The sequence below is a fragment of the Thunnus thynnus genome, chromosome 15 (assembly GCF_963924715.1).
Source record: "Thunnus thynnus chromosome 15, fThuThy2.1, whole genome shotgun sequence".
Taxonomy (NCBI): Eukaryota; Metazoa; Chordata; class Actinopteri; order Scombriformes; family Scombridae; genus Thunnus; species Thunnus thynnus.
This window is the reverse complement of record NC_089531.1, coordinates 2,639,207-2,650,090: the sequence shown is the minus strand read 5'-3', so window position 1 is coordinate 2,650,090 and position 10,884 is coordinate 2,639,207. Positions and strand designations below refer to the sequence as shown.

At 37.1% G+C, this 10,884-nt stretch overlaps 3 gene segments (V, D, J or C); 2 read left to right on the top strand and 1 right to left on the bottom strand.

Annotated features, from left to right (window-relative positions):
- Window positions 1-2,472: 2,472 nt before the first annotated feature.
- On the top strand, window positions 2,473-3,057 carry LOC137198560 (immunoglobulin kappa variable 4-1-like). The segment is given in 2 exon segments: window positions 2,473-2,524; window positions 2,741-3,057. Coding segments are annotated over 2 exon segments (369 nt in total).
- Window positions 3,058-5,602: 2,545 nt separating this feature from the next.
- Window positions 5,603-6,175, top strand: LOC137199087 (immunoglobulin kappa variable 2-28-like). The segment is given in 2 exon segments: window positions 5,603-5,654; window positions 5,871-6,175. Coding segments are annotated over 2 exon segments (357 nt in total).
- A 1,170-nt stretch (window positions 6,176-7,345) lies between these two features.
- LOC137198559 (Ig kappa-b4 chain C region-like) lies at window positions 7,346-9,762 on the bottom strand. The segment is given in 3 exon segments: window positions 7,346-7,817; window positions 9,069-9,124; window positions 9,746-9,762. Coding segments are annotated over 3 exon segments (396 nt in total).
- Between the last annotated feature and the right edge of the window lie 1,122 nt (window positions 9,763-10,884).

The window sequence follows — 10,884 nt, the reverse complement described above, 5'->3', positions numbered from 1 at the left end:
ACACAGAGGTGTAAAACAACCTTTATTATTCAGCAGCACATCAGTACAGCATTACACCAGTCAATCCCACAATCTGTCTACAAGCTTCCTGTCATCGTCCTTCCTACATCGTTTGGAATCCACATTTCAATAAACTGAGATAAAATAGTGACAACTCCAGTATTTCCCTGATGTCAAAGATATCACAGATCGCTATGAATGTTGGAATCATTTTTCCTGTTGCCTGTCTTGATAGATGTCTTCATGTCTGTCCTAGAATCAGTTTCTTATTTGCTTCACCAGCTCCATCCCACATTCAGACTGGCTCTCTTAAAAGTGTATTCAGGAGTAAGAGGGTTTATATCCTATACTTACTCAGGAATTTATCAAATCATAGGGTGGGAATTGTTAGGAGTGAAACGCAAATGGGAAGAAGACCTTGAGTGTAATTTTGAAGTAGCGGAATGGGAATCACTGTGTATTGGTAGTCAGTATTTCTCTTTTAACAGTAGACATAAAATTATACAATACAGTCTCATTCATAGAATATACTACACCCCTGACAGGTTGCGCAGAATAAAACCTCAGTATTCTGAGTTCTGCCCAAGATGTAAAACTGGAACAGGAACACTGATACATATGTTCTGGTCCTGCCCATGTCTAAATACATACTGGATCTCTATAGTTAATGAGCTAAGTGACATCATAGGAACAACCATCCCCACAGAACCAAGAATAATTCTATTGGGTGATACCTCCATGATAAAAGTCAATAAAAACAAACTCAAATTTATTAGATTGCCCTCATCATAGCCAACAAATGTATAGCTATGCAATGGAAAGATGAACATTCACCTACATCTGCTAGATGGACTGATGAATTAGCATCGTGTCTAGCAAATGAAAAGATAATGTATAAGTTGAAGGGAAAGGCTGGAGAGTTTAAAAAGATTTGGGGAGGTTTTCTAACATTCAACATAAGTATTGAATCAAACTGTCATGTGTGAGTCAGTTTTTTGTTTCCTCTTTTTTAATTTATATTTTATTTATTTGTTTATTGCTCTATCCCACTCTTTCAACTAAACTGATACACAAGAGCTGTCATCTATTCCCTCTCTGCAACTATACTGTTTTTTTGTTTCTTCTTAATAGTCTGAACTGTTGTAACTTATCCCTCTCTCTTTGTATAGGTACATATCCTGAAGTAATTAGGAGTTGGACCTGAAGGGGCAACCGAATCACCAGAAGAAAACGTTGGCATTGAACGTTTCTGCAAACCACAGAAACGTTGAATATATATGTTACAACACGCGTAATACTCATCATATCAACATTTCTACAAACGTAGCATATTAACATTTCTACCTGTTGAATAATGATGTTTTATGGTGTGACAACGCTGTGGTTAAGGTCTGGTTAGGTTCAGGCACAAAGACCACTTGGTTAGAGTTAGAGAAAGATCATGGTTTGGGTTGAAATAAAAAAAAAAAATAAAATAAAAACGGCCGATGTCTCACTAAAAAAAAGCCAGTTTTCTCAGCAGAAAAACGGCTGCAAATATCCTGACATCTCACTAAAAACACCTGCTTTTGTCGGTTGAAACTGGAAGCAGACATTGGTTTCGAGGTGGTCTCGAACCGTGTTCTCTGCTGATTTCCAACTTGCTGCCAAGAAACTTACTAACCATCCACCGACCCCTCCTCCTCCTAATAATAGGAAAGTTCAGCTCATATAGATCACATGTGAACTATGTCACTTTAGAAATGTTGAGATGATACATATTGTTGAAATGTTACTATGCTACGTATTACACATGTTGAAACGTAGATGTTCAACGTTTCTGTGGTTTGCAGAAACGTAAACTGCCAACGTTTTATTTTGGCGACCAGGATGGAAGGGGTGGGTGGGAATGGGAGGGATGGAGGGAGGGTCGGGCTGATATGACTTCTATGTTATTATATTTTTGTACATCGTTGCATTATTCAGCTCAAGGTTTGTTAAGTTCAAAACCAATAATAATAATGTTGAGTGTATTCGATAGATTTTAATGAGGAAAACTCCTAAATGTATCTATAAACTGTTTATTTATCTATGTGGTGATTTTGAGGACTTTCACACGAGTAGTTTCACATTTTGTACTTTGGAAAAAACAAGATACACAATAGACAAAATGATGCACTGAAAACAATTTTCTATAATAAGCCTCAAACTTCTTAGTTTACAGATACACATCAGTCTTTCTAACCGCTTGATGGAAATCAAATGAAATTCTCTCCCTCAGATTGTCACTCCTTTATGTTATGGATGATGTAAATGTTGAGTTCTCCCAGCAGTGAGGAGGAAACAGCATGATATGTTGAGGACAGCTACAGTTGACTGACTCTGTGTGTTTGCATATCTGTCCTGCCTCTCTGCTCCCAGCCGTTAAGAGGCCAGTGTTGATCAGTGGCTGTCCAGACCTTTCAGAGCCACTGACACGCCGCTGGCAGCACAATGATGATGTCACTGACTCTACTGCTGGCCACCCTGGGGCTCCTTGTTCAGGGTGAGACTCTCTTGTGAAAACTTTGCTTCAGGATGCAACCAGGTTCACCACAATGATGTTCTGCTGTGATGGAGAAACACTGAAACAAGCAGCATTTACCTTCTTCCATCTATTCTCCATGTTAAAGAAATGATACTCTTCTGTTTTCATGTTGATCATCTTTCTCCAAGCTGGATTTGTCTCAATAACCCTTCTCCTCTTTTTCATGTTTTCCAGGTTCATCAGGACAAGTCACTGTGACTCAGTCTCCCAGATCTCGGTCTGTTGTTCCAGGACAGACTGTCTCCATCAGATGTAAAACCAGTCATAATACCAGCCACCTCAGCTGGTACCTTCAGAAACCTGGAGAAGCTCCTAAACTCCTGATTTATTGGGCTACAAACCTTCAGCCTGGAGTTTCAGATCATTTTAGTGGAAGTGGATCTGGGACTGACTTCACTCTGACCATCAGTGGAGTTCAGGCTGAAGATTCAGGAGTTTATTACTGTCAGAGTTATCACTCTATCAACAGTCAGGCTGTGTTCACACAGTGAAAAAGCGTCGTACAAAAACCTCCCTCAGTCAGACTGAACAAAAACTGAACCGACTGCTGCAGCTGGAAGCTACTGCAGAGACTGATACAGTTCATTGAACACACACACACACACACACACACACACACACACACACACACACACACCAGTAGGTCTTTAATTTAAGTATATGCAGATCGTTCACTGTCTTTCATCGTAAATGTAAACATATATCAACACAAATATAATTACAAATGTTTATTAGACATGGAGGACTTGTGTCTCTTCTCCTCTTTAGATTTTTTGGGACTCCTGGTTTCTTCCGTTAGGAAATGCATCAGCATCTCCAACACGTTCTCACTCCCAACTCGTCACATATGGAAGCTTGGTCAGGACCCCGTAGCCTCACTTTTTAATGCACTGGGTACTCCTTTAGTGTCGTTTTTCAATGTGCAGTATCACAGCAGTCACTGTTAAAAAATAATTATATTTTATGGTGTGACAATACGGTGGTTAAGGTCTGGTGAGGTTTAGGCACAAAAACCACTTGGTTAGGGTTAGGGAAAGGTCATGATTTGAGTTAAAATAAAAAATAAAATAAAACCGGCAAGGAACCGTGCTCTGTGCTGTTTTCCAACTTTCTGCCAACGTTACAACCCCTCCACCTCCTAATAAGAAAGTCAGCTCATATAGATGTCATGTGAAGTACATCACTTCAGAAATGTTGATATGAAACGTATTGTTGAAATGTTAATATGCTCCATATTATAGGTTTTAAAATGTAGATATTCAAAGTATCTGTGGTTTGCACAAACATACAATGCCAACGTTTTATTCTGGCGACCAGGCTGAAATTTGTCACCTTATATAGACGTCATCGGTCTCATGGCGTCAATTTCAGACGTTGTGGGAGTTCAACAGAAGTCTATTGGACTACCCTGCATGTTGAAAAATGACGCTAAAGGGGTACCCAGTACGTTACAATGTGACAGTACAGGGTCCTGACCAAGCTTCAATATGTGACGAGTTGGGAGTGAGAACGGGCTGGCATCTCAGGCATCATTTCATTCACACCATCAAAAAGATCAGCTTGTACGCCGATGACATCCGACCAAATATCACAAAATCCTAATTTTTCCTTCTTTCAGTTACTAATCAGATCAGAAGTTATAAGAAGTGTTTTAACTATTCTCACTACTATTTTTAAATTTGCATTAGATCTTTTTTTTTCTTGTTTTATTTTACACAAACATAAAACACATATTCAATACTCACACACATAAACAAAAACAACAGACATATCACATATATACATATATATACACATATACAAACATACATATATGTACATTCATGTCAAGCACTATATGTAATTGTGGTTCAAAAACATTCACTTATACAGCAAATTAAATTAAATACATAATTTTATAGAAGGAACTAAATAAAAAAGAGATAATGTTAATTTATGATAATATAGAATAATTATAGTTCTGTATCCCAAGTTTTTGATATTGTCAAGATCTCCCATTTATTTATGTCTGAGCTTTTTGCTCTGCCTTTAATAATAATATATTATTATTTAATAATGATCTTTTCCTGCAAATATTAACATTTTAAATGTAATATGAAGAACTCAAAACCAGCTTTGTTGGACAATCAAATATATAAAGATTGCCAAGCAACACAATAATATTCAATAACATGTTTTTATCATCTTGATAACCCCAAATAATATTGAGAGGGGATAAAGGTAAAAGGATTGCTTGTTCAGATAACCAATTTGCCATCTGCTGCCCAAAGGATGAAACCACTGGACAATACCAAAATAAACACATAATATCCTCCTCCTGATCACCACAAAATCTACAGATATTATCCTCAGTCATTCTCCATATCTTAAACATTTTGCTTGTTGGTAACATCTTATAAAACATTTTTAACTGAAAGGCCCACAAATAAGTAGAGCAAGATGACGAGTAAATAAATCTAAAAATGTTTAACCAAGGAAGAGGAGTATCAAACACATCATTCCAATATGTTTGAAAATAATATGGATGAGAAGTTATATTCTCAAAGGACATAAAGAAATGATACATATCTTAAATAAATGTGTATTCAATAGAATACACATTTAAGAAATCAAACACATTTAATGAAGAAACACCTCCATATATCTGTAAAATTCTGGATTTGAGGCCTTTCACATCACTAGTTGCACATTCTGCACTTGAGAAAAACAAAATATCAACCATGTTTAGAAAAAACTGAAAACAATTCTGTGAAATTAGCCTCAAAATTCTTCCTTTACACATTTCACATCAGTCTTTCTAACTGCTTAATGAAGTTGTCTCCCTCAGATTGTCACTCCTTTATGTTATGGATGATGTAAATGTTGAGTTCTCCCAGCAGTGAGGAGGAAACAGCATGATATGTTGAGGACAGCTACAGTTGACTGACTCTGTGTGTTTGCATATCTGTCCTGCCTCTCTGCTCCCAGCCGTTAAGAGGCCAGTGTTGATCAGTGGCTGTCCAGACCTTTCAAAGCCACTGACACGTTGGCAGCACAATGATGATGTCACTGACTCTACTGCTGGCCACCCTGGGGCTCCTTGTTCAGGGTGAGACTCTTTTGTGAAAACTTTGCTTCAGGATGCAACCAGGTTCACCACAATGATGTTCTGCTGTGATGGAGAAACACTGAAACAAGCAGCATTTACCTTCTTCCATCTATTCTCCATGTTAAAGAAATGATACTCTTCTGTTTTCATGTTGATCATCTTTCTCCAAGCTGGATTTCTCTCAGTAACCCTTCTCCTCTTTTTCATGTTGTCCAGGTTCATCAGGACAAATCACTGTGACTCAGTCTCCTGGATCTCAGTCTGTTGTTCCAGGACAGACTGTCTCCATCAGATGTAAAACCAGTTCAAGTGTTAGTAGCTACCTCAACTGGTACCTTCAGAAACCTGGAGAAGCTCCTAAACTCCTGATTTATTATGCTACAAACCGTCAGCCTGGAGTTTCAGATCGTTTTAGTGGAAGTGGATCTGGGACTGACTTCACTCTGACCATCAGTGGAGTTCAGGCTGAAGATTCAGGAGTTTATTACTGTCAGCAGTATCAAAGCTTGTTCACACAGTGATACAACGTCGTACAAAAACCTCCCTCAGCTGAAGAGGAACTGATCTGACTCAACAGCTGCACTCAAACAAAAACAACAGAGGTTTTAACAATTTAATTTGAACATTTTAACACTAAATATTCTGTATTTAACAAGAAAAGATTTATTTTAAATACTTTCATTAATACAGAATATAAAACATTTGGCTGAACATCAAATCTAACCTCTGTTGAAGTATGATTTCAGTTATTTAATAAGTTTAATCTACTGACTACAACACATGAACACTAAAACTATTATTATTTATTTATTTCATCTCTTACTATTTTTCATAGATACTCAAACATACAAGTTTTTAGAAATAAATTACAAAATGTTATCATGATAATATTTATTATCATTTGTGTTGTAAAATTACTAATCATGTCATGTGACATATATTTGTCATTTTGCATGTTTTTATTCCAGCAGCAAGTATTTATAATATAAACCAAAAAACATTTAATTGATTATGTAATTAATTAATACTTGAATTTGTTTCCCCTTTTCATCTCTTTCATTTGTCTTTGTGTTTCAGCTCTTCAGCAGAAGCAGTTTGTATAAATGTCCAGGGTTAAAATGTCAGATCACACTCATTTTATATCTCTTTATGCTGATGATATTTTGCTTTTTATTTCAGAATTAGAACATATTTCTGAGGTTTTGTAAATTTGTTTAAAATATTATGTATATGCTTTTAATACATCTGAAAAAATAAAAATATTAGACTCTTTGCACTGACACACCTCAGTAACATAAGATGATTGGAGGATTTTTCATTAAAATTAATCAATAACTAATTATTACAGACAAATCTGAAGTGACTCCAGCAAAGCATTTTCTACAATTATTATGACTTTACTGTAAACTATGAAAACAAATTATGGACTTACTACCACCATGACTGTGTAGCATTAATCACATAATATCTAAGAGTGTTGTTTGAGTGTAAATACTTTCCTAATATACAGTATATGAATCAATACATTATGTGATCTTACGTTTTCTTTCTGAAGTCTTCATAGAGCAGTTGAAACATTTATAACTCAGTTTTTATCAGGATTTACCATCATTATTGTTACCATTAAGAGAAAATAATTAAGACACATTTATAATAATAAAGATGAAAACAAGTGATTTGATGAACAGATCTTTATTGTCTGGAAATACTGAAATTATATTGAAACATTACAACAAGCAAGTAAATATTGTTACTGAAACATGTGAAATAAAAGAGAGAGATAGTTGCAGAGATCAGAGTGAGAGCAGTAGCAGAGTAAAAGCAGTAGCAGTGAGTCAGGTCAGGACTGGGAACACTGGTCTCTCCTCAGTGTCTCTGAGACTGGAGTCTGGGAGCCCTGGGTGGCCTCACAGGTCACAGAGACCACCTTCCTCCACTGGTCTGCAGGGAGCCTCAGGGTGCTGCTCCAGCTGTAGCGGCCGTCCTTCTGCAGCACCCCGGGGCTCCTGCTCTGCTCCAAGCTGCTGCTGCTGCCGTCCACCTTCCAGGCCAGACTCCAGTCTGAGGGGAAGCCATCGTTGGCAAGACATATGAGCGTGGCCTTCCCCTGCTGCAGCTCCTCGCTGGAGGGGGGCAGCACCGTCAGGGTAGGACGGACATCACCTAGGAGACACCAATCACATTAGAGGACAGGGACCACACAGCTGTCAATCGAACACCAGACACTTGGACACCTTTACTGTGTGAGAGTGGATTTTCCCCTTTAAGGAGTTTCTGTCAGATGTTTTTTCTGCTCCACCAGTCACTCACTCACACATTGTTTCACTTCCCTTTAAGAAACCTCTCATGCAGATCAGCACAGAAAGAGTCCTCATATGACTCTTTACTGCATTTTATTTTACACTATTTATTGAAAATAAGGACATAAAGTTTGTAAATACATCTTAGACATCCTTGATTTAATTTTAGAATTTATACCAACAACTTTACTGACAAAACTATCAAATGAGCAAGAATTAATCAGATTCAGTGTTAATGGACATTATGAGCAAAAACTAACAGACATCCGTAATATACACAACATGTTGAGACATATTAAAGAAACAAATATCGTTAAGAACAAATAAATATTTCAAACTGAGGTTAAAAGACAATTTCTGTCATTTTAAATGATGAGAGATGTGCAGCATTTTTTATCATCACCCACACTGTTCAGAATAAATTTAACTCAACATTCACTCAAATTGGAGATTAAAGATTAAAATTTAAAAACATGTTTAAAGTAGGATTGTTGTTCTTTAATCTTTCTGCTGTTCACATTTAACAAACTAACTGGAACATGTAAAGAAAAGTTCAGTAAAGCTGCTTTGAGTTCAACTTCAAGGTTAAAGAGGAGAAATGAACAATAAAATTGAGACTTTAAAGTGTTTTAGATCAGCTCAGTGGAAACTTATATCGACTACAAATGTTCAGACACAGAAATTATAAACTTAACTGATGATTCGATATTTAATATTTGAGCAGAAACTTACTTCCAACATCCAGTCTGGTTCCTCCACCAAAAGTCAACCACAGTGATACAAACTGACTGAGTCGTCGTACAAAAACCTCTCACTGTAGAGAGACACGGCTCTCTGACTTTGTCACATTAAACTAAAACTACAAGTCCTCAAATTTCAGCCTGAATCTAAAACATTACATGATTTCTACTGTGGACCAAACACTTAGAATATATTGATTCATCATTTAAATTTCAAACACAAAACTCTTATTTTTGTTGCTGGTGGACAACTGTTGGTCAAAAATTAGAAGTTAAGATGTAAAATCAGAAATTTCAATTTCTAGAGAAAACATATGTGCAAAAAACTAAATATCACTCAGGATTTAATAAAATACTTTAAAAGTTTAACTTACTTCCAACATCCAGTCTGGTTCCTCCACCGAACGTGTACCACAGTGATACAAACTGACTGAGTCGTCGTACAAAAACCTCTCACTGTAGAGAGACACGGCTCTCTGACTTTGAACACAACAAACTCTACAAAAACAGTCTCAGTCTGTGAAACACAGCTGGATGATATGAAAATATATAATAGTAGGCCAATAATTTATATTTTTATTGTAAAATTAATCATTTTGTTTCATGTTTACTGTATTTTAAATTATGTCTTGAATGTGTTGTAGATGTAAAATGAATCAAAACAGACATTTCTGAAGACAATCTGTTCACAGAACATAAATGAAACACAGAAAATGATCACTGACACATAGTTAATCAATTTTCTGGTAAATTGATTGATCCATTGATGAAACACCATCATCAGAGTAATCCAAGTCCTTGATGGAGTCAGTCAGAGCATTTCCATAGAGAGCCACTTTGCATCAGCAGCACCATGCTCCAGTGCTCTGGGAGAGTTTATAGTCCTGAGAGTTGAACACTGGATGACTGACAGCTGTCCTTCATCACAACAGAAGCCACAGAAATCCTCCTCATCAAAAACATGACTTTGATCTCCGTCCTCATCTGGACTCTCCTCTGCTGCTGCTTCACAGGTAAAGTCCAGAGAATCAAACTCCTCTCCTCTATAAACATCCGTCCCTCTGACATGAAGCCGAGAAAACCATCAAAACCATTAAAATCATGACGCCGCTTTATGTTTTTGTCTCTGTATCCTCAGAGTCCAGAGGCCAGATCACAGTGACTCAGCCTGCAGCAGTGAGATCTGCTCTGGGAGGATCCACAACCATCAGCTGTAGGACCAGTCAGGATGTTTATTATAGTTACCCATACCACCTTTTAGCCTGGTACCAACAGAGAGATGGAGAAACTCCTAAACTGCTCATTTACTGGGCTACCACTCCAGAATCAGGGATTCCAGATCGTTTTACAGGCAGTGGATCAAACTCTGACTTCACTCTGACCATCAGTGGAGTTCAGGCTGAAGATGCAGCAGTTTATTACTGTCAGAGTCTCCACTCTATCAACAGTCAGTATGTGTTCACACAGTGAAAAAGCGTCGTACAAAAACCTCCCTCAGTCAGAGTGAACAGAAACTGAACTGACTACTGCAGCTGGAAGCTACTGCAGAGACTGATACAGTTCACTGAACACACACACACACACACACACACACACACACACACACACACCAGTAGGTCTTTAACAAGTATATACAGATCGTTTACTATCTTCCATCATAAATGTGAATATATATCAATATAAATATAATTACAAATGTTTATTAGACATGGAGGACTTGTTTCTCTTCTCCTCTTTAGATTTTTTTGGACTCCTGGTTTCTTCTGTTAGGAAATGCATCAGCATCTCCAACATGTTCTCACTCCAACTCGTCACACACGGAAGCTTGGGTTAGGGTTAGGGTTAGTTGGGAATGAGAACGGGTTGGCATCTCAGGCATCATTTCATTCACACCATTAAAAAGATCAGCTTGTATGCTGATGACATCCGACCAAACATCACAAAATCCTAATTTTTCCTTCTTTCAGTTACTAATCAGATCAGAAGTTATAAGAAGTGTTCTAACTATTCTCACTCCTATTTTTAAATTTGCATTAGATCTTTTTTTTCTTGTTTTATTTTACACAAACATAAAACACATATTCAATACTCACACACATAAACAAAAACAACAGACATACCACATATATACACATATATACACATATACAGACATACGTATATGTACATACATGTCAAGCACTATATGTG